We start from the raw sequence: 27,028 nt of genomic DNA, 5'->3' as shown, positions 1-27,028 counted from the left end.
CCAAAAGTGTCACTGTGTAATAATGTATACAAGTGAGAATCTTGTTCATATCAAAATAATTACAAAAATTACACGTAAAATATTACTTTAACAAAAACTTATCACACATACGGATTCCAGTTACTGCCATCTTCAGGTGTTAAAGAACCTGTTATTAATAAAACTATATCAACAATCCACCAAATACCAACACCACCCAGGGTCAGAAGTTTTCCAACTGCTGTTCCAGTCTGTCCCAAACAGAATCGATCCATCCCCAGGAATCCTAGTAGCACACTGTAGATGAGTGTCGTAACGAAATAATGTCCATTATACCTGTAAAGATAATTAAGACAAACTATCAATATCCTTCCAGCTCAGGAAAGGCCATGACTAAAAAATACACAATTTAAAGATAATTTTCAATTTTTATTATCTATATAAACCAGTCTTTAAAAAAAATAGGGAGTTTCTATAGCAGAGCTGGAACAACCATTGAATTTGTTAACAAGGTAGTTATGATAAGTAGTGATCGCATACTTTCACTTTTGAAGTTTCGCTTTGAACTGATAGGGGTGGTTGAGGTGGTAAACTTAACTTTAAAGGACTCAGGTTTGTATATCATCATTACCATCTCCTCATACGCCTATTGACACAAAGAGCCTCGGTTAGATTTCGCCAGTCGTCTCTTATCTTGAGCTTTTAATTCGATACTTCTCCATTCATCATCTACTTCATGCTTCATAGTCCTCAGCCATGTTGGCCTGGGTCTTCCAACTCTTCTAGTGCCTTGTGGAGCCCAGCTAAATGTTTGGTGATCTAATCTCTCTTGGTGAGTGCGAAGCCCATGCCTAAACCGTCTCCATCTACCCCTCATCATGAGCTTATTCACATACAGCACTCGGGTAATTTCTTATAGTTTCATTTCTTTTCCTGTTTTGCCATTTAACTTCTTATATTCTTCGGAGGGCTTTGTTCTCAAATCTACTAAATCTAATGGAGATTGTTTCACTGTCATACCATGACTCCTGTCCGTATAGTAACACCGATCTCATTAAACTGATATATACAGTAGTCTGATATTTTTATTTAATTTCCGGCGATTTGATTTTCAAATTTGACTTAACCTGGACATTGTCTGATTTGCTTTTATCAATCTTTCACTGAACTCTAATTCTGAAGACCTTGCATTGGAGATCATAGTTCCTATATACTTAAATGATTCTACCTCAATAATCCTTTCTCCTTCCAATGACATTTCATCGTCCATTGCATACTACGTTCTCTTCATCTGTCTTTCTTCTATTTATCTTGAGCCCAACCTCATATGATATTTCATGCATTCTAGTAAGCAATCATTCCAAATCCTGTGGTGTTCTGCTAATAAGGACAGCATCATCAGCATACTCTAGGTCTGCTATTAATTTCCTATTACCAATCCAGTCCAATCCTTCTCCGACTGTTCTACGCATTGCAAAATCCATGAGGAGGATAAACAATATAAGTGACAACACATTCCCTTGGAGTACTCCGCTGTAAACTGGAAATTCATTTGATAGGACTCCATTAACATTAACTTTGCACTTGCTATGCCCATGAACAGTCTTAATCATCAGGTGGAATTCCATAATAACACAGGGCCCTCCCCAAAATTAGCCAGTGCACACTATCAAAGGCTGTTTCCATAGTCCACAAATGCCATCAAAAGTGTTTTTCTATATTCTTCGCATTGCTGTACAAGGTCTCAAATGAAAATTTGGTCAGTACAACTACCTTTTCTAAATCCTGCTTGTTCATCTCACAGCTTTTCATCAATCTTTCTCTCCAGTCTCTAGAAAAAGCATACCATATATTTTCATAACTTGACATAAGTGTAATGCCTCTGTAATTATTGCAATCGGTCAGGTCTCCTTTTTTTGCCATTTTCATCAACATTCCTAACCCCCATTCATCAGGTTTTGTAGAACGTGGCATTCTACAAAATAATCTTGTAAGTATTTTTGGGGTCACTTCATTTTCAGCCAGTATCATCTAAGCAGTTATTCCATCGTATCCAGGGGCTTTCCATCTCTCGAGTTGTTTAATGATAGCTTCGACTTCAAACAAACGGAATTCATTCATGGGCACATCAAGATCTTCATCAGCTTCAGGTATAGCAATCAAATTATTCACTTCATATCCTATTGATAACCTCACTAAAGTGTTCCATCTAACGTTGCCTTTCTTCATCTTCTGTTGTTATAACAGATCCATCTCTCTTTTTGATGGGTATATTCTTCTTCTTTGCGCCAGTAGAGATTTCATTAATAATTCTATGAGCAATTCTTACACCATAGCCACCTCCTGAATTCATAGCTTTGTCAGCCGCATCTGCTTTACTGTCTAAATATTATCTCCAGTCATTCCTAGTTACTCTTTTGACCTCACTATTAATACTGGAATGCTTAGTATGCTCTACCTTGTAATTTTCATTACTTCCTAGAAAATTTTCAACATTCTACTTGTCTTTATCTCCTTTTAAAGTATCCCACATATCATTTGATATCCATTGCTTTCTCGTCTTTGTACAAAAAGGAAAAATACCAGTTACTTTGCAAATATGTTATTTGTTCTTTGTTCTTGTGTGTATACAAACCTTTCATTCTTTAAATAGGGATACTTACTGCTTTGTTATTTTTCTTCCCTGGAACAAGTCAGTCTCCCTGGTTCTATACAGTAGCATGGGACATGACAACAGGAAACCCCTACCTGTCCATCATAGGGGATGAGTAGGCTGATAGGCCCTGGCCTGTACTTGGTATGTATATTGAGCCGACATGACAACAGGAAACCCCTACCTGTCCATCATAGGGGATGAGTAGGCTGATAGGCCCTGGCCTGTACTTGGTATGTATATTGAGCCGACATGACAACAGGAAACCCCTACCTGTCCATCATAGGGGATGAGTAGGCTGATAGGCCCTGGCCTGTACTTGGTATGTATATTGAGCCGACCTGACAACAGGAAACCCCTACCTGTCCATCATAGGGGATGAGTAGGCTGATAGGCCCTGGCCTGTACTTGGTATGTATATTGAGCCAACATAAAGACGGCACAGTATTACTGTACCCCTCGTTAAAAGTTTTAATAGGTGCCTTCCGCCTATTTAAGGACAAAAGTTTGTATTTTTGTAGAAACAAATATTTTCTCTGCAAAAGTATTTAATTTTCTCTTTGATAACATACCTTACTAAGCTACAGATAAAGTAATGTTTGAAAACTTAAAGCAATATGGATGAGTACATTTAGCAAAAATGTCCAGAATGCTTCAAATATCAGTGGCCATTTTCCTTTTTCTAAGGGTAGAAGAGACTCTTTAGCTATGGTAAGCAGCTCTTCTAGGAGGACACTCCAAAATCAAACCATTGTTCTCTAGTCTTGGGTAGTGCCATACCCTCTGTACCATGGTCTTCCACTCTCTTGAGTTAGAGGTTCTCTTGCTTGAGGGTACACTCGGGCACACTATTCTATCTAATTTCTCTTCCTTTTGTTTTGTTAAAGTTTATATAATTTATAAAGGAGATGTTTATTTTAATGCTGTTACTCTTTTTAAAATATTTTAGTTTTCCTTATTTCCTTTCCTCACTGGGCTATTATCCCTGTTGGAGCCCCTGGGCTTATATCATCCTGCTTTTCCAACTAGGGTTGTAGCTTAGCAAGTAATAATAATAATAACAACACACAAAGGTTTTACTAAAGACCACAACTTACTTGATGCATGGAACACCATCTCGTAAAAATCTCTTCTCGCCACAGCAGTCTATGCCATCTAACACTTTACACCAGACTTTGGTAATTTCGACATCTTCATAACGCTGTCCTCCAAACTGTAAAATAGTAAAGTGAATTTATATTTACTTATTGTCAGTGGTGTGGCAATCAAAACCCTATTGTCCTTGATCTCTAATCAAAGAGATAACTCTACAACAATAGTTAAACATAGAAGAGAAGTCTGGGCCTTCTTATGCAAGTTCTATTTAAAAAAAAAATAGTATATACAACCAGAAAAATGTAGTCGTTTACCGTTTCAAAATCATTAAAAAATATTTTAAGCTAGCAAAGAGGGTTATATCTTTACTTTTTTCTCTTCAACAATTTATGGGGTACATGACTTACAGGATTTACTTCATTTTGTATCCATGTAGGAACAAATCAAATTTTGGCATAAAAAATTAAAATAAATGGACCAAAAACTTCACTGCCACCAGGGGTGCGAGGAATCTAGATGCAAACCTAATCAGGTGAAAACGTTATTCTTCTTGAGTGTGCGAGGATTGCATTGATGCAAAGTTCAGGATGTTGTACATTAACCAGTTAACGTAAAATAAATACTGTAAACATAGTACAATACTTACAAATACACAGCCATGGCCTTCCTCGTCTCTAGCAGACTGATTGCCGTAATGATACACAGGCTCCTCACATGATAAAAATTCCAATGGCCTGTCAAATGTAGGTGAAATTAGACATGATACTAATGATAATATTTAAAACAACAGTAGTAATAATAACAAAAATAGTAATAATAACAGATGTTGGCATTACAACTTAGAGAGTATGAGATCAATTGGGTTAACTAGATTACAGGTTATACTAAGGACTTGATGGTAGGCGAGAATGCTGGCTGAAGAACTCTAAGGTCATTCAGATGCTACAGAAATGTGTAAAACAATGATATACTACACTGGAAGGCGATAGGCAAATCATCAGCAATACGAAGAGAGAGAAAAGGCAATGCAATTAGTAATGTGTAACCTATCAAACAAATTCCAGTCAGGTGGGAAATAATAATGGGAATCATGAATTGGGAGTAGTACAACTGCCAGGAGGATGCAAACACCATACCCAAGGAACAGAAAGGATGCCAAAGGAATTACTGTACAAAGGAACCAAAGACCATCTCTTAGTGAATAAGATGGTGATGAAGAATTGTGAAAAAAAGGAAGAAAAGCCTATGAATGACATGAATTGTTTTAAGGGAAGCCTTTGATATAGCTGATTTAGTATTTCAGGATATATGGAGCAGCAGACAACTAAGTAACCTTACTCTTCAATACAATATAGCACTGGAAAACGGCCATAACAGCATCACGAACCGCATTGGCAGAGATAAACACCCAATGAGGAATCCTCTATGAAAATTCTCTATCACTACTGCTGTTCATCATCTCCAAAATACAAATGACTATGACCTTCAAGAAATTAGGAATAGTTACTAACTTAGAGGACGGGGCACAGTCATCAATGTTTATTGAAAAAAATAAAGAAAGGTAAAAGAAGTAAGTCACTCAACTTTTTCTCTTCAGATTTAAACCATATTTATACTTTAGACGAGATCCTTTTCTATCAAAAGAGCTTGATAACTATTTCTGATATACTGTACATCGAAAGCTCCCATCAGGCAAAAGAATCCACACCCTTCCATATAAAATCCCGAGCAGTAGCCTTTCACCTTAAAGAATGAAACTAGCTTCTTTTGGTGACGGGTCTCTTGTGAGACTTGGCACTTGATGCAACGGTCTTAGCATTTGAGCACCATAAATTGACGCTTTCTTGGGAGGAAGGCTTTGGTACAATGCTGCTGCTACTATAAAACCATGCAGATGAGAAGACTCAAGAGAATTCTCAAAATCAGTCATCCTATACCTTAGAGAACTTCTCTTCTTCCTGGCGACAGGCAGCTCTTCAGCTGGGGAAGAAGAAAGCACACAAACAGACAAAGCAGGAAGCAGGTGAGGGGGGAGAGACCACACTTCTCCTTCACCGAGGATGAGTACCTGGCAGCAGACAGTCCTTCAGCAACTAGGGTGGCAGCAAGCAAGGACACATCCAGGTGTCACCACACAGCTCTCCTCTGCAGGCAAAGGGGAATCAGTAATAGGGCACAAAGACTGCCGAATGTCAGCAGCTGCAAGAACCTCTAGGAGCTTCTTTCCTGACAGGGAGCACACCTATGTCCAGGTCATTGTGAGGGTCGTCAGCCAATACAACAGCAGGAGAACTTTGGGTATGAGGTAGAGAGTCATTACCTCACTAGTGAATGCAAAGAACTCCCTCAGGGAAGGGCAGGGGCTCCATTCTTCTTACTTCCTCCAATGGACAAAGTCTCAGTGGGATGAAGGTGCTAGATAGTCTGAAGAATCTCTTTTATACTTCTTTCTCTTCTTCGCAAACTCAGAACACTGTCTCAGAGGCCACTCCCTACAATCAGAACAGGGGGAATCATGCAAACAGTCCTGTCCCCTGCAGCAGCTACAAAGTTGATGGGGGTCAACTCCCGACTTACTCGTATACCGGCCACACCCTTTGACAGGTTTCCCAGGAAACAAACTGCATGTCCAACCAAGGAGCCGACATTATCAACGTGCTGATTGACAACCAAAGTTAAAGTGAAAATAGAGCTACCTGTCGGGTGGGTGGGGTTTCCCCACCACCCAGCAGTGTTTACCTCATTAAAAACTTAATGGCCATTCTAGCTTCACTGATGTCATACTCCTATTAAAGGTCAAAGGTTTGTATTATGTGTGGGAACAAATTTGAATTCTCATAGAAAGAAATGATTTTTTTTTTTTTTACTGTACCATAATTACAATACAGTACTGTACTTGCATTTATAGCAAACAGCAATTTCAATAGACAACTGGACAACAGAATAAAAATTAGTACGAAAGAATAGGAATTTATAACATAGATGAATTAAATGAAAATTATAAATGCTTATGGGTACATTTCACTTCCATTATAATGTTTAATGTGTCGTTATGTCTCGATGCCTCTGAAAATTTGGTTAAAACTTTAAGGAACATTTGAAGTTACATTCCTGAGACGATTTCCTAAATGTTCATCTGTGATCTGAGATTCGACTGGAAGTGATAAAACCTCATAACTGAGAAAAGTAGTTGTTCTAAATATATACTGCCAATTAATAGAACAAGGCAGAACTTGAATAAAGCCACTGGCTGTTTCAATATATGATATACTTCACATCTCTGAGCTGGGAGAAAACCTCATTATTTGCCAGGATGTGCAGATGTCCCTAGGCTGCATATTATCCACAACTGGCAGAGGAAATGGGTTTGGTAATGAGCAAAGACTAGATTAACCTATTAGTTGAATAAAAAATATACATCACAGCAAAACTTCATGAGTTGTTACAGGCCATAGAAAATGCTCGCTTAAATGATAAAGAAACATCAAATGTGCTTACATGGCTTTGCGAGTTAGGTTTATGGAGGAGGAATCTTGAAGGCGAGTGCCCCATGGTTCCTAACTACTCACTCCGCAACATTAGTTTGTAAGTACTCTATCACTTAATAGTTTGAAAGCTTTTAAGCTTATTCATTACTGTTAATGAGCATTTTTACTTGTACCAAAAACAACCTTTTCATTAAAAAATCCTTATCTCTAATTTTACCCCATCTTACCTTGTAATCACTAGGGATAATACCTTACTATCAATTATGGCAACCTATTGTGGCGAGTTTGGTATTTCTAATTTTGACTTCTTTCCGATGCATTGTCCTACTTATGTATACAACCAGCTTCCTGCTAGGATTTTGCAATGTACTTTAGCTAATATCTTGCTCCTTTAATTGTCTTAATTTTGGGCATGGAAATAAACGTACGGTTAGACCCTACAACCTAGGTTGGGAAAGGTTTGGTTGGGTGGTTAGGAAATACTTTAAAGAGGCACTGTTTTTTCGCATCCAACATACAGAAATTTCATAATTTTCTTTATCTCTTATTTACTGGACCTTCCAGAAAATACCAAAACTGAAATCATTTGCAATTTGCCTACCAGTAAAGTAAGGTATTCTTGGGCAAGTGCCCTTACCGTAGCTTATGACTTTTCTCAATCCCTAACGTGACTTGTCACTTCAAAACAAAAGCAAATTAACTTACAAATATGAACAATTAACTTTCGGTGAATGAGGAATACATATATCAGACGAAGTGGTACTGTCACCTGAAGAAACCGCTTCACTTGAAACTAATCGGCAAAGAGAAATCACAATCAATAAAAGAATTGCCGAATAATACAAATTCTCCTTCATGATTGTAAACACTGGAGTACAGAAATACCAACATCGCCGAATTGTTACAAGTTCAATAATAAAGATATAAAGTTTATGGACGCAGTACGTGGTCATATACAGCTTTTGAATAAATATTTATTAAACATTTTAAGACATAAAGTGGGCAATTTATAATAATTAGCAGTATTCTTAAATAATATAATGTGTTGATGAACAAGAAAGGTTTGCTAGAATGTTAAAAGTGCTGCCATCTTTCGACCTTATCAATAACCATTCTTCTCAGTGTGCACTTACGATCGGGAAAGAACACGCTGACGAACTTGTATAGTTTTAGTTATAATTTGACCAAGTTTAACCTTTTAGAAGGAAGTGGTCTTCGTAGAAGGCCTTAATACCCCCACCACAGTCATGGACGTGTGCAAGGAGGCTAGCGTAGCCTCTAGAAGTGAAGTGGAAGTGGGCGGTGGAACCACGGAGGAGACGCTTGCCAAGCAGCCACAGGCAGAAGAGTCACACGAAAATCAGGAATGTGATCTCCAAAAACCCAGTTTATCCGAGCCCTCCTTATCAAGTGTTAGCTTTAGTTCTGTCAAATCCAGGATGAACCTAGAGGACGCGCGCGAAGTCCAGGAGAACGGAGAAGTATTCATGAATGGGTTAAGTCAGGCCCAAGAGGGCAGTCCCACAATAACATCGACGACTTCCAATTCAATATGTAATTCTTTCGACCTGGATAAATATAACGGTGATAATAACGATGAAAGAAGCGACGACGAGGCTAATTTTGAGGTGTCTGAGCTCATCAATGAAATTCTACATCAGTCGTCCTATTTAGACGACGGAGGCCTTAATGGCTTAGAGTTTGTTGACTCCTTACCAGATGCTTTAGAAAGTGGAAGTGTTGATATAGATGATACAATCCCCGAGCAGGTATTACCCATTTACACTAACATGAAGGATGAGAGAGTCTCGTCCCCGGATTCTGATTCGAATATGACCACAGCCAGTGAGGGGTCCTCCTCATCGACGAGCCAGCTATCGGCAGCTTCTACCCACGGTTCAGATCTCTTAAGTTACATAGGGCCTGAGAAAAGGAAGCTATTTAAACAACTCATTAATTCTTCAGAGATGTCAGACGGTGTCACTGATCAGTCGCATGCATTTGTTGTAGATAATCTAGAGGTGCTAAGTCTTACAGTTCCAAGCAGCACAATTGAAAAATTGAGGGCGTTAGATCCTGTGAATGGATTGGGTATATTAGAAATACCATCAGATTCACGAATCCTGGAGGTAGAGTCACTGGAGGAATTAACATCTCAGGGTGGTAGCGAAAGCAAGTCAAACTTGATGGAGCCCATATCCAGTACAGTGAGAGAGAACATCTTGTCAGAAGAAAGCAAAGAACGATTGGTTCAGTCGGAAGACCCAGCTGTCAAAACTACTTCCCAGGACGAGAGAGAAAGTCCGACTTACACCCAGCCAACAGAAGAAGCGTCGTCGTCTGGGAGGGACTCAGAATTGGAAAAGTACGAAATTGATTTGTCAGCGGAAAATTCAAGAGAGGGGGCTGTGACAGGGTGTGAATCTGGAGACATGATTGAAAATCTAGAGGACATTAATTTACCGAACTCCTTGGAGAAAGAGGGCCCTAAATTTATAAGTGATATTGGTGAAACTCTGGCTGCCTTGGAGACCCTATCCTTAGAAGCAAAAGTTATGGATGCTCAGGCAGGAAATCCAGTCAATCAGGTGCTTTGCAGCTCTGAAGTTACAAAAACTGAAGAATATGAAAATAGTGATGTTGTAAAAGACAGTGAATCTAGTAAGAGTGAAGTGGAAGGTGAAAAGTTGGCGACGTCTGTGGAGGAAAGGTTACCTGTACCATCGGCAGTTGAAAAGTTGGACGTGGAAAGGTTACAGATGCCCACTGAGGAGAAGTCAGAAAATAATGCACAACAAAATTATGATTGTGCATGTAAAAGGTAGGGTTTTGGTACCCATTTTTTGATACTGTACAGGTATAGTAGAATTAGGATAAGGCTGTACCCATTCCAATCCTTTAAAGGTACCCAACTGAGATTTAAGTCTGAACCTAGCCCACCCTACCCTATCTGACTAGGAAAGCTACGATTTATGGATGCCTTTAATCTTTCTTACACTAAGTTGATTAACCCTTTTACCCCCAAAGGACGTACTGGTACGTTTCACAAAAGCCATCCCTTTACCCCCATGGACGCACCGGTACGTCCTTGCAAAAAAATGTTATAATTTTTTTTTTTTCATGTTTTTGATAATTTTTTGAGAAAATTCAGGCATTTTCCAAGAGAATGAGACCAACATGACCTCTCTATGACAAAAATTAAGGCTTTTAGAGCAATTTAAAAAGAAATATACTGCAAAATGTGCTGGGAAAAAAATAATCCCCTGGGGGTTAAGGGTTGGAAATTTCCAAAAAGCCTGGGGGTAAAAGGGTTAAAACTTAAATTTTTTCAAACTTTTGCTATCATTTTGGAAATCTCATGTGCTTGCTTAATAATGATTATGCTGTCAAGTGTGAATTTACCATACTGAGGTACCATTGGGTACTATTTTACTATTACAGGATGTCCCACTGCCCTTATCAGGTTTGCTGTCAACTTTCTACCCCCATGTCAGACCACAACATAGAGGAAAGTTGGTGAGGGAAGACTTGTCTAAACTGAAAAATATATGTATATGTAATTTATGAATTCTTAATAGATGATCGGAGTCACGAGTAGGGACAAAATGGACCAGTTCAGCCTACCAGACAAAATGCTAAAATTTCAATTTCTAGGCTAACTATTTATTAAAAAAAAAAGTATGTCGTCTACCCAACAATTAAGTAATTTAGGAAGAATTTTTTAATTGCATATTATGTATGGATTTTTCAGCTTCAGCAATTCTTATCAACTTGCCACATATCTGAGGTTTATTATTGGATGGCAAATCGACTGCACACAAAGACTGGTGACTTTGTGGGTGGCGAGTCATTATGTTGGTACAGTACTGTACTTATTTACAGGTTGTTTGTGGTCTTTAGCCTTCTTATTGAAGGACTTATTGACAGATTGAATACAGATTCCAGGATCAGTTAAAATGATAGTGCACTGTACTGTTCTTTGATGGTTTTATGGTGTGACTTTTTTTCAGAGTTAGATCATAGCTATACCTAATTTAAAGAATAAGATAGTAATGAATTTGGTTTCTCCATAATCAGGAATTCTTTGTTTTTATTATGCACATTATGAACCTGATGCAGTTACATTACTGTTATAATCAATATATATATACTTTATTGTTTTTACATTCATGTAGCTTTTATATAGGACTGTACTGTATACCCTCTATAATCTGGCACTGAAGGGAGGAAAGGCTTGCCTGGGAGGCCAAATCTCAGAATTAACCTAATGTAGGTTAGGTTCAGTAGGCTACACATCAACAGTCATTTTTTTGATAAGTTTTATTAATGAAACCCTACTTGTATGTATGCTAGGGTACTAAATACAAATTGTTTTACTAGGTAGTAGGTTGTCCAAGGCACCAGCGACCCATGCTAGAGAGTTATTGGGTCCTTTGACTGGCCTGACAGTACTAAATTGGACCCTTCTCTCTTGTTACTGGTCATTTTCCGTTTTTCTACACATACACCGAGTAGTCTGGCCTATTCTTTACATATTCTCCTCTGTCCTCATACACCTGACAACACTGTGATTTCTAAACAATACTTCCTCGCTCAAGGGTTAACTACTGTAATTTAAGTGTTCAGTGGTTACTTTCCTCTTGGTAAGGGTAGAAGAGACTTTTTAGCTAGAGCAAGCAACTCATCTAGGAGAACGACATTCCAAAATCAAACCATTGTTCTCTTGTCTTGGATAGTGCCATAGCATCTGTACCTTGGTCTTTCACTATCTTGGGTTAGAATTCTCATGCTTGAGGGTACACTCAGGCACGCTATTCTATCTTATTTCTATTCCTCTTGTTTTTTTTTTAAAGTTATTTAGTCTATATAATGAAGATTTATTTCAATGTTATGTTCTTGATATATTTAATTTTAATTGTTAATTACTTTTCTTGTAGGTTCCTTATTTCCTTTCCTCACTGAGCTATTTTCCCTGTTGGAGTGCTCGGGCTTATAGTATCCTGCATATCCAACTAGGGCTGTAGCTCAGCAAATAATAATAATAATAATACAAAACATTTAGGAAATGAGTTTCAACCTTTTTGTTAGAAAGTAGACTAGCCTACCAAAAATTCATGTACAGTAGACTTAACCTCGATAATTTGGCGAAGCTCTATGATTCATACTTTTTTTTAACAAATCTTTCTATTGTATATGCTATACTATTTGATAAATCAATAATATGACCAATATACATAATGAGTAAACTCTTGTTAGTTTCTGAATATTGTGAAAAATCGGTTGTCTGATTTAAAGTGATCTGTAATCTTGATACTTTCAAGATATGGTATGAGGGTTTGGCACATTTATGGAACTTTCATTATAAATTTGATATGCTTTGTTGATTACTTTCTCAAAAATATTGGGCAGGAAATATTCATATTCCATGTCCCCAGAAGAATAAGAGTGCAAGCAACAATAATCTTAACTGGAACTTGATAAACTGAAGATTTTGAATATGAATTTGCTGCTGTTATGTTCACTACTTGAAGCATTTTGAGATATCCCCTGCTCTTTTGTCCTAGTTTTCAGATATCATTGTCCTAGTTTTGTTTTATGGTTTAAGTCAGTCCATCATCTAAGACTAGCTAATTGGGGAAGAGGTTACTGCACATTTGTTCCGTAACCGAAATACAAACCACGCTATTTACATAGGGTATTACTTTCGGCGTAGCTGAAATTGACGAGCCATTAGATTTTTAACGAGGGTTAACTACCCCCGCGCTAGTTAGCAGGGGTAGGGGAGGGGTAGCTTGCTACTCCTCCCCCCTCACACACCGGTGAAATATCTCACTTCACTTTTGGCTCGGACGATGTGCAGACGTGTCTGTCTTTCGTCCTCGCTTGGCAGCCATTTAATGTTTTGTCTTTACTTAATTACTTGCAGTACTTTTCTTATACTCAATATATATGTAAACATATTTTCATGTTTATGTATATATTTGAGTACAGTATAGAAATCAGTAAGTTTCCTTTTCAGTGTTCGTGGTGTGTATGTGTCGTGTACGATATCACCGTGTAGCCCGCCGGCAGTCAGGCCACCACGGTGTATTTTCATGGATCGCGATCTCTTCCTTGGTCCTTCGGCTCCTTCGGGTGCCGTGGGGAGTCGTCATCGCTGGACTTATTTGTTTCTCCGCTGCGCGTCCTTTCCTACGGGAAATGTGGGTTTCAGCCGGGGAGACATGAGAGTGTAGTTTGACTACGGTCTCTCTCTCTTTCTCTTGAGGTCGTTCACCCTTTACTAGGTACTACCTTTACTACGTACTACGGTAGCTTCCTTCCCTTGTCGGGTGGAGTTGCTTCACCGTACATTTTATCTCAATTATTTTTTTTATGAAATCTAATTGTATTTGTTAACTTTTCAGCTTTTTGTAGAACGCTTCCCTTCGGGGCTTTTCGTTCTTACTTTGTGATCATTCTTAATTGAATTACATAATTATATTGTTATAATTATGTTTTTGTTACAGTTCTCCGCCCCTCCCCTTCCGTGAGTGTAAGTGGGGTTGAGGGCTCATGCCTGTTGTGTAAGTCTTGTGTTTTTTTTCCCTCGGGATTCCTCTTCGGAGTCTTCCCGGAGGAATGAATGTTTACTAATTACTTTTTGTTTTCACAGTTAACGATCTAGTTTTTCGTTTGCCTAATGTGACAACGAAGCAGAGCTGTCTTGTTGGGGCCTGGGGAGTCTGCTGTTGCTGCCTCCTCTATAGGATTTCGTCAGGGGCGTGTCTCCTTCTCCTGGAAGTTCTCCCGTGACAATTGACAGCTCTTCAGTTCATCTTAGAACACTCAGGAGGTTCGCCTCCTTGGGTGGGTAACTTCCCTTCCGAGGGAAGGTTCCCTGCCAAGGTTTGAGTTTTTTCCCTTCTGGGGGGAACTTCTCTTACCTTAATTATAATCATTATTAGTATTATTTGTTCCTGGTCCTCCGGCGGTTATGCTCTTGGTGCTGAGCGACCTTTTTTGTAACTCTGCTCAAGGGGCTGAGCGGTTGCAAGCTCGGACCATGGAATTCGTGCGACTATGCTCTTGGTGCTGAGCGGTCGCACCTGCAGCTACGCTCAAGGGGCTGAGCAGCTGCAGGAGCCCCTCTTCGGAGGATTGCTCTTTATAGGTCACTTGCTGACCCTTCGACCCTTGGGCTCCTTCTTCAGTCTCTTCTACTAAGTGTTTCCTCTCTCGTTCGCGAGGGAGGACACTCATAGTGACTCCTCTTCGGAGGACTCCTTCTGCTGTTGTTGCTGAAGGCTCAGTCCCCTTCGGGGGGCAGCCGAGTCCTACGGTCTCTCCTGCGAGTGCTTCTCCCCCGGGGGGGAGTTCATCACAGAGACTCCTCTTCGGAGGTCTCCTTCTGCTGTTGTTGCTGAAGGCTCAGTCCCCTTCGGGGGGCAGCTGAGTCCTACGGTCTCTCCTGCGAGTGCTTCTCCCCCGGGGCGGAGTTCACCACAGAGACTCCTCTTCGGAGGACTCCTCCTGCTGTTGTTGCTGAGGGCTCAGTTCCCTTCGGGGACATCTGATGCCAACGGTCTCTCCTGCAAGTGACTCTTCCCCTCGGGGGAGTTCACTATCAGAGACTCCTCTTCGGAGGTCTGAGGATGGGGCTCCTGTCCGAGGTCGTCTTTATCTTCATTCAACGTTCTATGCAGAGGATCCTCCTCGACGAGTACCGACCGTTGCAGCTGCTTCTCCGTCCCTCGGAAGATTGTTCGCGATCTCCGACTCCTGCCAGACCTTCTAGTGTGGAAGTTACGTGCTTCAGGGTTTTCTAGCCCTGTATTCCTTAAGTCATAAGTGTATGACCAGAACCAACGTATTTGTTGGATAACGTCAGATCTTCCCTACTTACAAAGGGATTGAATAACATTTTAGATTGGACAATGGTAAATAGGAGAGGTTATTGCACTTATCACAACAGATTCATCTTTTTCTGTACTGTACAGGAATACTGTATATGTAAGCATCATTATTTTGTTTTGAATGTTACAAGTGCATTATTAATCCTTTTTTTTTTAAGCCTGTATGGTATGATCTTGAGGGATTTTTTTTCAAACATATACAGTAGTACTGTATGTTTAGATCTGTTTGATAGTTAACCCTTTTACCCCCAAAGGACGTACTGGTACGTTTCACAAAAGCCATCCCTTTACCCCCATGGACGTACCGGTACGTCCTTGCAAAAAAATGCTATAAAGATTATTTTTTTCATATTTTTGACAATTTTTTAAGAAAATTCAGGCATTTTCCAAGAGAATGAGACCAACCTGACCTCTCTATGACAAAAATTAAGGCTGTTAGAGCAATTTAAAAAAAATATACTGCAAAATGTGCTGGGAAAAAAATAACCCCCTGGGGGTTAAGGGTTGGAAATTTCCAAATAGCCTGGGGGTTAAAGGGACAATTTTCCTTCCTTTGCCATCTCAATAACCTGGTTTTTCAGGGCTGGTTTATTTGGGAGATTACTTGTGCTATTCATTATATTTTTATCTAACTACTAGAGAAAAGATTACGGTATTTCTGGTATAACTTACCTTTGGGCATTTGCCAACAACTGTTCTGTAGACCTATGCATATTCAAACATTTGTTCCTTTGAAGTAAGGATATATCCTAGAAATCCTGAAACTACCATTGAATCGTTAACAAGGTAGTTGGCTAATGCTAGGACACGAGGTGTAATCCCTTCCTATCCGCCTGTCACTGCTTATTCATTTTGTCTTTGACTGCAACAGGTAAAGACATAAAGTATTTTACCATTATGCTCTTTCAAAATGTACAATCTTATCTTACACTCATTTGAGATGATGTTTATTATTTTTTTCATACTTTTGTGAGTGCTCCTGCTTGTAAGTGTAAGCTCACTGAAAGGTAAGACGCATGTGGTGATGTAAAATTTGTTCTAATGATGTTGCAAGCTTTCTAAGCCCAATATGTTTTGCATCTTTGTTTAGAGGTACATGTAACTGTATACAGCCCCCTCTCTTGGAGTGTTGTTCTTGCTCTTTGATCAAGAAGACAATGGACTTAGCGTAGCCTGTCTTTCTTCCTGGTATTTTCTCTGCCTCTGTGGAGAGAGTTACCCATTTCAATCAAAGTTTTGCCCTATCCTGGGTGCCGATAGTAAAAAGGTTTCTTCTAGCATACTCACCTGGCACCAGTGTTCCCCTGTTAGTGATTCTTGTGTTGCAGTGTCAGTAAGTGTTCCCAATACTTTCTAATGACAACCGCCCCCCCCCCAGTGTAGTGGGTTGTGTTGTGGTAGAGGAAGCTCTTGTAGCTTCCTCCTCAAGAAGGGGTGCAGTCATTATCAGCTGTTCAGACCATGAATCCTCTTTGAAGCAGTAATAGTTGGCAAGGTGAATGAGCGTTCATCCTTTCTCTCCCTCCTTTACCAGTATTGCTTTTTTCCGACAGTTCTTCAATGAGAAGATGGCAAAGAAGATACAGTACTCGTGTGGGAAAGATTTTTGCTGAAAGGTCCTTGAGTTTTGGTGATTGCTTTCTTCCTTTGGGAGGACGTGATGGTACTGATACCTTTGGGGTCTGTGAAACAAGTGCGAGCCTGAGTCACAGTTACTCATGTTGCACCGGGAGTAGGTGAGTGGTCCTACTTGGACTGAATGTTAGCCCCATATGGCAGGGAAGGGTGAGAAGGTATGCTCTTGCCTTTCTTGTTCATATCACATTATGAAGGATTATTTCTTTTCTTGGAGCACAATCTACTGTACAGAACACGCTGGCTGACTATTAAATTTGTTAGCGTTCGTGAGCTTGGTGTCACAGTCACACACAGCCTTTCATCTGATCATCTGGTGGAGGTGAATGGTCCTATCTGAACTGATCTATTGCACCTTATGATGGCTAATAGAGGTATCTTTAATGCTACTCCTTGTGTAACCATTATAAAGCTCACATGCTGACCAATACTTGTAAGGTCAGTTAGCTATTGTGAGTTTGGGGTACCAGTTACCAATGTTCTCATTCAAACTACTTCAGGGATCTTTCATAGCCATACACCTTCTGGGTTGGTTAACAAGGTAAGACCAGTGAATCATTGATTGCTGTTTGCACTGGTATGAGGTGATCGGTCCATCTGGGCAGAACATGAACTAATGAGAAGATTCAGAGGAGGAGTCTTCTGTCTTGTTAAGCTATCCTCCTCTTCTTCTTCCCCTTCCCCTTATAATTCTTACAATTTTTCTAATAAAAAGAGGTTTAGGGAACCTGTCCTAAGAAGTCCTGCAGGGCTCTTCATGACATCGCCTCTCTTTCAGGAGAGGTGGACCACTCCCGACTTGTCCCCTGCCCTATGCAGTTGTCTAGCAGTGAGGCCCACTGGCTCAGTTAACTACTCTGGTAGCCAAGCTGGCGGGAGATGCATGGCCCTGTGCCGCAGCATCGTGAATAACCACCGTGCTGAGGCCCAGTAGGCATGCTGTCCGAAGATGCAGAGTCCTGCACAAGGCCGTGTACTTGCTGTTGCCCAGGTGTTGAAGGAATGTGGATGCCCTCCTTCACTTTTTTTTTTTAGAAGGGAGTATTGCTCCCTTCTCCGATACTTAGTTTGTACAGTACAGTATCCCAAATTGAGAAAATGTCATTAGGGGTCCCTGGCTGAGGGGCCTCAGATAGCATGGAAATATGGCTTACTCTTCCATGATCAACAAAAGGAATGGTGTATGGTGCCACTTCTGTCTTTTCTTTTAATAATTAAGTTCTTAAGTACTTAAGAAAGAGGAGTTATCACTGCTCGGTACCAGTCCTGCTGTGTAGTGTTACTGGTTTGTGCTGTGGGCTTCAGCCTAGCAGTTTCCAACCACAGCGACCATAGGTAGGGTATAATGTACTGCGGTTACTCTGATGCCAGGGACTGTTTTCCAGACATGAAAGAAGACCATTCATGGCTGATTCATAATTTCCCTCCTGATTATACGTTACCGGATGTGTTGGGCTTTGAGAGAGTATTCTAGGGAAAGGAGACAAATCCAGAACTAGTTAATGAGTACGTAATCTCTAGCCTAGAGGTACCGTCGACATATTAAGGGCTACCTTTAGTGCAGTGGTTCTTAACCTTGTTGGAGGTACTGAACCCCGTAATGGTCATATGTATACTCATCGAACCCTTCTTAGTTGGATATAGATATACAGTATATGTATATATATAATATATATATACATATATATATGCATATATATATATATATATATATATATATATATATATATATATATATATATATATATATATGTATGTATATGTATATGTATATGTATATGTATATGTATATGTATATGTATATGTATATATATATATATATATATATATATATATATATATATATATATATATATATATATATATATATATATATATATAGGTGAATGAAATAAAGAGGAAAAGAAACAGAAAGTTACACCTAAATATGTCAACAAAATATGGACTTCACTGAAAAACAGAAACATAATGAATACTTATTGCAAATCAATGCAACTTTTTCTGTTGCCTTTCAAAGACAATTTCAGAAATCCTAGGCTTAACCTTGGCAAGTGCCACTCTCATATCATTTGTGGTGTGTTACCTCCGCCGAACCCCAGAGACTGCTTCACCGAACCCCTGGGGTTCGATCGAACACAGGTTAAGAACCACTGCTTTAGTGTATACATACAGTAGAGGCACAGTACTTGATATAAGAATCAGATAGGTGCTAGACTCCTAATCTACCTCTCAGGTCAGAAGAGAGATGTTGAGGTAGTGGTTTTGTAAACCTATCTCATTCATGGGACAAGTAGCATCTCATATAGGACAATGGTTGTGATTTAAGGCTGAAAGAGAGAGAGAATGTCTGGCAGGTCCCTTCCATTTTTCACTTTCTGGGTGAAGTAGTCACTCTGTTATGTGCAGAATCGGACGCTAGATGCAGGACAGCCTTGCAACAGAGTAACTTATTTTTACAGATAAGTTCCGTAATCATGTCTTCCCCATCAGTCCAGAGGGGGAAGATGGATGAAATGTTTGCATTGTATTTCTTATATGGCCATACATTCGAACAATAGCCTTACGGATGTAGGTCACTCCATGACCACCTACCAGTCTCCTGATAGTAGTACCTAAACTAAACACCTGCGACACATCCATGCCCAGGTTGTTAAAAAGTTGCTCAGGATTCGTCACCGTTGCTCTTCCTGAAGACCAATGCGTACTAACTAGCCAGATGGGCTTTAGGGACTTCTCCCTTCCTTGGGATGAATCTCATATTAAAGGTCAAAAGTTTGTATGATGTGTAAGAACAAATTTCAATGTTTTGAATCAATTTGTATTTTTCTTAACTATACAAACCTGAGATTTTTGTGTTACTCTGCCTGTCTCAACCACTTATGTTAAGGTTATGCTACCTGGTGGATGGATGGGTCCTTACCTGCTACCCCTAGCTACTACTACTACCACCTTATTTAAAGTTTAAGCAGCTGTTCCCAGCTTTGTTGAAGTCCTACTCATATTAAAGGTCTCAGGTTTGTAATTAGGGAAAATACAAATTGATTAAATTTATTTTTTATTTTTCCTGTTTTTTTTTTTTAACAATGACTACTGTACGCATTTTATTTTTAGTAAACATGAAAAATTTTATAATTTTCATTAGCAAGACGCATCTATTATTAACCCTCTGGTGATGCTGTCTGTGAAAAAATAGCAAACTTTTTTTACAGTTATGTGTCAACTTCCTTATGTTGACGATTTGTAGCCTTACTAATAAAGGAACATGAACGGATGACATCATTGGATCCTGAGACAGTTAACAGCAGGGGAAACGTCTACCTGATCAAATCTAGCATAATGATTTGTTTTGTAGGTGTAGTAAATTCAAATTAGGCCGTGTATTCTGGCAGTACAGTAAACTATTTAAACTGCTATTGATAAAGTAACATGAAAAAAGCATTCATATAAAATCTCTATAAGAATCTCCATGAGCTGGAGTTGTGGTAAATGTGGATGGTAGCTTCCTGGTTAGACCATGCGTTGGCCATTTTAGTGTAGAGATAAGAATTGTTGAGTTTTTTAGTTCTATGAGGTTGTCAACCAGACAATTTCAAGTTAACAGTTTATGATTCAGAGGTAAGTCTAGAAATAATAGATTTCAATATTAAAGTACCATTTGTTTCAAAACCTCCTCCTACTTTGTGTAGTTGAAATTCGGCTTTTTTCCGTAACTGGAATACAAACCACGCTATTTATTAGGGTTTGTACTTTCGGCGGAGCTGAAATGACGAGCCATTAAAATTTAGCGAGGGTTGACTACCCACACCGCTAGTTGGGGGGGGGGGTGTAGGGAGGGTAGCCTGCTACCACACTCGTTCACACACCTGTGATTTAGCTCACTTTACTTTTGGCTCGGATGGAGAGCAGTCGTTTCCGCTCTTCCTCCTCGCCTATTCTGGACTGCCATTAGTTTTTGTCTTTTAACTTACTTTTTCTTATATACTGTATATATATATGAAAACATTCTTAATGCTTATGTATATATATATGTATAGAAATGTGGTAAGTTTCCTTTTCAGTGTTTGTGCTGTGCGTGTGATACATATATGATAACGACACTTGCATACATTAGCACCGGAACAAGGGGAGCACACTTCCACTTCATGGGGAACGACCTCTCCCTCTCTGGTCCATCGGTCTTCCCATCAGCATATAACCGTTAACTCGGGCGCCGCAGGGAAATCGTCATCGCCTGGACCCTCCTCATTCAACTATTGTCTTCGCCTTTTCCCTTTTCCTACGGGAAACATGGATTACTGAGCGAAGGGAATGTGGCCTCTCGGAGATTTGACTACGGTCTCTCTTCTCAAGGTCGTTCACCTTTCAACAACAGTGTACTATTGGGAAGAGCACCTTTCGTGGGTTAGGTTGCGCTTCCGATTGTTTGTCTCAATTATTTTTATTGAAATTATAATTGTAATTTTAACTTTTCAGCTTTTCTCTGTTGGGAACACTGGTTCTCACTATTAGTCAATATTCTTAGCTGATTAAAATATTTGTAATTCTGGTTTTTATTACAGTTACTCTGCTCCCCCTTCTCCTGTGGATGTCGACTGGGAAAGGGAGGGCACAGTACATGTACTTATTTTTATGTTGTTCCCTAGGGGATCCTCTTTGGAGTTCCTCCCTAGGGAATTTTCTGTTGAATAATTAATTTTATTTTTTTCTCAGTTAACTATGCAGTTTTCTTTGTTCGACTAAGAGTGCCGACGAAGCAGAGTTGTTCTGTTCATGCCCGGGGAATCTGCTATCACTGCCGTCCCTCAGAGGATGTCGTCATGGGCGTCATCCCTTCTCTTAGAAGTACGCCCGTGACAACATGACCAGCACTTCAGATCATCTTAGAATGCTAACCAGGAGCTTCGTCTCCAGGGGTTGGACAACTTTCCCTTCCAAGAGAAAGTTTCCTCCTCAGATGTGATGTTGTTTCTCCCTTCCGAGGGAGAACTTCCCACACTGCTGTTGCTGCCTTCGCCCTGACTACTTTCCCCCCTTGCTGAGTCTCTCTTCCTTCAGGGGCGAGGCACAGTCTTAGGCAAGTCTCTTCTACAAAGTATTCACCTCTCTCGTTCGCGAGAGAGGACACTCAGAGACTCCTCTTCGGAGGATCGCTACTGTTAAAGGTCAGTTTGCTGATCCACCGGCCCTCATGGGCGTCATCCCTTCTCTCAGAAGTACGCCCGTGGCAACACCTGATCAGCACTTCATCTTCGAGGAAGGTTGTTTCCCCCTTACGAGGGAAAACTGCCTGCTTCTTAAATCTCTTCACAGACTCCGACTGCTATTGCTGTCTTCGCCCAGACTACTCTCCCCCCTTGCTGAGTCTCTCTTCCTTCAGGGGCAGAGCACAGTCTTAGGCAAGTCTCTCCTACGAAGTGTTCACCTCTCTCGTTCGCGAGAGAGGCCACTCATAGAGACACCTCTTCGGAGTAGCACTGCTAAGGCCAGCTTGCTGGTCCACCGGCTCTCATGGGCGTCTTCAGTTCCTGATCATCCTACCAGCAGACCTACCAGTGCAACCTTGCGCTGCAGCTTAATCTGTGGACTTCAGTCCTGGACTCTTCTATGGACCTTTCACGGTTGCCATCGGTGGATATTCGTCCTTCCAAAGGGCACATCCCAGTTCCTGATCGTCCTGCCAGCTGACCTGCCGATCTACCAATGCAACCTTATGCCGCTGTTAGTTCTTGGCCTTCGGTCCTGAACTCTTCCGTGGACCTTTTACGGTCACCATCAGTGGATGTTCGCTCTTCCAAAGAGCACATCCCAGTTCCTGATCATCCTGCCAGCTGACCTGCCGATTTACCAACGCAACCTTACGCCGCTGTTAGTCCCAGGACTTCGGTCCTGGACTCTTCTGTGGACCTTTTATGGTCTCCATCATGGATGTTTTCCCTTCCAAAGGGCTCATCCCAGTTTCTGGTCATCCTGCCAGCTGACCTGCCGACCTACCAGCGCAACCTAACGCTACAGTTAGTCCTTGGACTTCGGTCCTGGACTCTTCTGTGGATCACCAGCTCTCTCCTGCAATCATTGTCATGCTCACCATTGCCTCCGCGCACGAGCACCAGCAGTCCTCCGCGCGCGCGCGCGCACCAGCAGTCCTCCACGCGCGCCAATTGGCTTCCGTGCGTGTCACCGGTCTTTCAGACTCTTCCGGCCGCGCGCCACCGGTCTCCCGCACGCGCCTATAGTACTCTTATGCGCGCGCCAATGCGCAACCAGTCACACACTTCGGCGCATTCATTGGAGGCTGCACAAAACTACACAGTGCCTTACTGCACGCCAGTGCTCACCTGCGCTCTCATATCCAGCACCCTCCTGCTCACTTGCACTCGCCAATGCGCCAACTTTTAACAAAAAGCCAGTGCTTGCCTGTTCACCAGCGCTCTTCCGTGCTTTCCTGCGCCCTCTGTGCAGTTGCGGTCTCAGATCCAATGCACCAGCTCTTGCCAAAGAGCCAGTGCTTGCAGATCCAATGCGCCAGCTCCTGCCAAAGAGCCAGTGCTCACCTGCGCACCAGCGCTTGCCTGCTCTCCAGCGCTCTTCTGTGCATTCACCAGAGACTGCGCTTAGCAGAAGCTGAGCACCAGCATCATCCTGTGTGCCATCGCTCCAGTACTCTCCTCCACACTCGCGCAGTAGGCAGAAAAAAGGAATAAAACTTTTTGGACAGGTCACCATTGTCCCATTCCTCTCCCAGCAAGTGCATAACATGGCCACCGGGAAAAGAAGAAAGAGGCTTCACAGAAGGATTCAAGATCCCGAAGATTTCATCTTCCAAGGGGAATCAAAACGGGGAATCCTTGGTCCCTGTCTCTTCTGAAGTTTCTTTTTCCTTGACAGACCACCATCAGCAAACAAGAAAGCATCAACAGACTGATCTCTAGATCACTATTTGCTGATGGCTAGTTCATGGTTTGCTGATGGCTAGCTCGCCGATCACCAGATTGCCAATTGCTAGCTTAGCTCTGACCACCTAGGAGGGACCATAGTCAGCTTGCTGATCTCTGACCAACCAGGAGGGACCATAGTTAGCTTGCTGATCTCTAGCTCATCAATGGCTTACCATCACCAACTGACTATCATTAAACCATTTATCGCCAACCTACCTTGGCTGACTGACCAGACAGTCTTCATCTGCCTGTCAGTTACCATCCTTGGCTCACAGACCGCTGATTCACCGATCATCGGCAATTAGCCAGAAGTTCGTTACTCGGACTCACTAGTCAACCTCTGCCTGTAGTTCCCTAGATCAGAAGGTATACAACATACTTCTCGCTACTGGTTGTTCGCCATCACACTAAAGTGATCGGCAAATGATCGACAACCCTCATCGGCAAACGATCGACAACCCCCATCAACAGCTTGTCGACAGGGGACTACTTGCGAGCACTTTCCCCATCGTCAACAATCTCCCATGCAAAAGGATCCGCAAGGAGCTGTCCCTTTGGGTCGATGTCCACACCATGTTGGAGTTTGAACAAGGGCTAAGACCTCAGGTCTTCATTTACACACTGGACCTAAAGGACACATACTTCCAGGCCCAAACCATCCATCTAAGAAGGTTGGAAGATTCAGTCTAGAGACTCTAGACAAACAAGAAGCACCAGTTCAGGGCACTGTGCTTCGGTCTTTCCACTATACCCATCCTGGTCTCACAGGATCGACTTCTGTCTCCTCCGTTTCGGGACGACTGACTGACCTTAGCAGACGTAGTGGCAACCTTGCATTAGCACTGGAACTTCTGAAGTCTTTTTACCAAGATCCAGTGATCAAGGTAAACCTGTGGAAGTCTTCCCTACTTCCCTCCTAGAAGACTGGTGTACCTGGGAATGATTCTAGACACCAATCTCCATAAAACTTTCTCAAAAACGAAAAGAATACCCATCCCAGAGTGACTTGAGTCTGATTGGAATCAGGCCCTCGATCCCCCCAGACATTCTGACCCCCAGGGACCAGAAGTTTGAACGAACCTCAAGGGATGGGTGTCAGTCGATAATCTACAGAGCGGTATAACCTTCTCATCCTTCTCCACTCCTCGGACTTGGTGCTGAGCTTAGAACACATCAAAAGAAGAGAGGAGGGACCATAGTGCTGCTCCAGACGACCTCAGCCCTCTGGACAGAGTCCGAAAGTACCTTCATTTGAATCTCTTAAGAGATGAAGGCCAACTTTCCGGTCCCTCAGCAACCTCATCGGTTCCTAACAGACCACTCCTCATCGGTTCCTAACAGACCACTCAGTGATGTGATGGGCGACAATACCACACACCACATAGAGGCTCACATCGGCAAGCAAGAAGGAACTTGCTCGTAGTCTCTTCCCATCTAACAGTATAAACACTTAGATGAGCCAAAGTCCATTCGGTGCCACTATCAGGCCGCTTCATTCCAGACTAGAGGAATGTGCTCGCCGACAATCTGTGCACAGCATCCCAGATAAGGTATACCGAATGGTCTTTGGATCACCTTGTAGCCGACAAAGTCCCGACTTCACTGGGTCCTCCAATTAGGGATCTGTTCAACGGTCCTTAACCTCAGGCTGCCGTTGCTCCCCAGCCCTAGACCCCAAGGGGCTCTGGCAAAAAACAGGCCAACAACGGTGGGTACAACAATGACGTTTACGTCTCGTCCCTGTTTTGTCTGGAGAAGGGCACTCAAGAAGGCTAGAACATCAGTCAGCCTCTCAAGGACTCTCATAGCTCCGTTATGGCATTACGCAGAATGGTTTCCAAACCTTTTGCTGCTCCTGTGATAGTCTCCAAGAGAACCCTCTCCACATCACAGACAACCCACTTCGACACCTACCATAAGCTATAGCTTTGCTATGATTGTACGACTGGAGACTACCCAGTACCTCCTCTACCTCGGAGGCTTTTCGCCTCAGCATCAGTCTACCAGGCAGTATAACATCTTGTGTGTTTGGTGTCATGGGAAAGTCTCTCTCTCCACTCGATGCCTCTATTCCAGCAATAACGGAATCCTCGTGTACAGTATATGCAAGAGGAAAAGACCCCCTATTCAGTTTCAACAGGTAAAGATGATCACTCAACCTTGATCCTTCACCTTTAAACTGAAAGGAAGGGACATCCTCTCATCGCTAGACCTTTCCTGACTCATACGGACTTACAACTTGCCTTTCTTTGGTCGGAATTGAGACCTTCCTCTCGGAACATGTTCAAATTCTCCGATCTCTAAAGAGACCTCCTTATGTTCCACTTCACCAGACAACAAATTTTCACCTGGTTTAAGAAGACAATGTTCCTACACTCTCTGACAGCAGCCATACAAGTCAAGGAACTTCATGGTCTCTCTTTCGACATCGCCCACTAATGAGAAGGGCGAAAGGCAATGTTCAGTTTCGTTCCCGAGTACTGTATGTCGCCAGAAGAGGCGACGGACCCTACACAAGTCTCCACTTGGAACGGACAATCCAGATCATCCGTTACTGTACCCAGGGTAAGGTATGAGACTCTACCTTAAGAGAACGGCAACAGCCCACCCGGGTCCCTTCTCTTGTCATCAGCACTGGAAGAGACTAAAGAAGGATTTTGTCTGTGTGAATGAAAAGATTTGACTGGTTCTTATTCTTTTCTTCATCTTACCCTCTTGTGGGGAAAGCAGCATCCTGGGTTCTCTGCATAAGCTGACCTCAAACCACTGCAGGTAAACCATGCTCCCTTGTGTACTTAGTATTAAGCTAATACTGTTGCGACCCCATCCCCTGGCGAGGTGGTATTGGGAAAGTCTTGGTTACATCAGTTTTTTCCTACAATAGACTCGGAATACCTTTACTTAGGCAGTCACACTTCTGCATGTCTCAACACACAGCTTGCGTAGGCCGCGGACCTTGCGTAGCAAGGTTTTAGCAAGGGCAGGGACTCCTTATTTTTGAGTACTAACATACTCAGATAAGGAGCCCCCGGGTAAAGCCAAAAAGCCAGATTGGCAGGAATGTTCACCCTTCCTAAGGGGTGAGTCACCCCTAATAAATAGCGGGGTTTGTATTTCAGTTACGGAACAAATGACAAATTCGTAGATAATTTGTATTTTTCCTAACTATACAAACCTTAGCTATTTAACCAAACTTGGCCGCCAGCACTATCCCCCTTGAAGTCCTACCTCCAAGCAAAGTGAGTTAACCCTTGCTAAATTTTAATGGCTCGTCATTTCAGCTCCGCCGAAAGTATAACCCCTAATAAATAGCTAAGGTTTGTATAGTTAGGAAAAATACAAATTATC

At 41.7% G+C, this 27,028-nt stretch overlaps 2 protein-coding genes across 2 annotated transcripts in view; one reads left to right on the top strand and one right to left on the bottom strand.

Moving 5' to 3' along the window:
• Positions 1–98: 98 nt before the first annotated feature.
• On the bottom strand, positions 99–8,131 carry amrt (amaretto). The gene is made up of 4 exons (XM_068366913.1): positions 7,921–8,131; positions 4,374–4,461; positions 3,730–3,845; positions 99–315 (listed from the first exon to the last, which is right to left on the bottom strand). The coding sequence occupies exons 1-4, from the start codon at positions 8,070–8,072 to the stop codon at positions 102–104; spliced, it is 570 nt and encodes a 189-aa protein (XP_068223014.1). The 5' UTR covers positions 8,073–8,131; the 3' UTR covers positions 99–101.
• Positions 8,132–8,348: 217 nt separating this feature from the next.
• Positions 8,349–27,028, top strand: part of LOC137634489 (uncharacterized) — a 55,400-nt gene continuing 36,720 nt past the window's right edge. Inside the window, 1 exon segment of the mRNA XM_068366911.1 lies at positions 8,349–10,036. Within this exon segment, the coding sequence (XP_068223012.1) occupies positions 8,463–10,036 (1,574 nt within the window). The 5' untranslated portion in view covers positions 8,349–8,462.

The sequence above is a fragment of the Palaemon carinicauda genome, chromosome 44, assembly GCF_036898095.1.
Source record: "Palaemon carinicauda isolate YSFRI2023 chromosome 44, ASM3689809v2, whole genome shotgun sequence".
Classification (NCBI taxonomy): domain Eukaryota; kingdom Metazoa; phylum Arthropoda; class Malacostraca; order Decapoda; family Palaemonidae; genus Palaemon; species Palaemon carinicauda.
Note: the sequence above shows the minus strand (reverse complement) of the source record. Positions and strands in the feature narration are given on the sequence as shown.

Excerpts from the sequence above, each read along its gene's own strand:
- amrt (XM_068366913.1), bottom strand. The coding sequence starts at position 8,072 with ATGAAGGAGAATTTGTATTATTCGGCAATTCTTTTATTGATTGTGATT. Across the intron at positions 4,462-7,920 it reads AAAGTTAATTGTTCATATTT|GCCATTGGAATTTTTATCAT; the intron begins GTAAGTTAATTT and ends TACATTTGACAG. Across the intron at positions 316-3,729 it reads GATGGTGTTCCATGCATCAA|GTATAATGGACATTATTTCG; the intron begins GTAAGTTGTGGT and ends TTATCTTTACAG.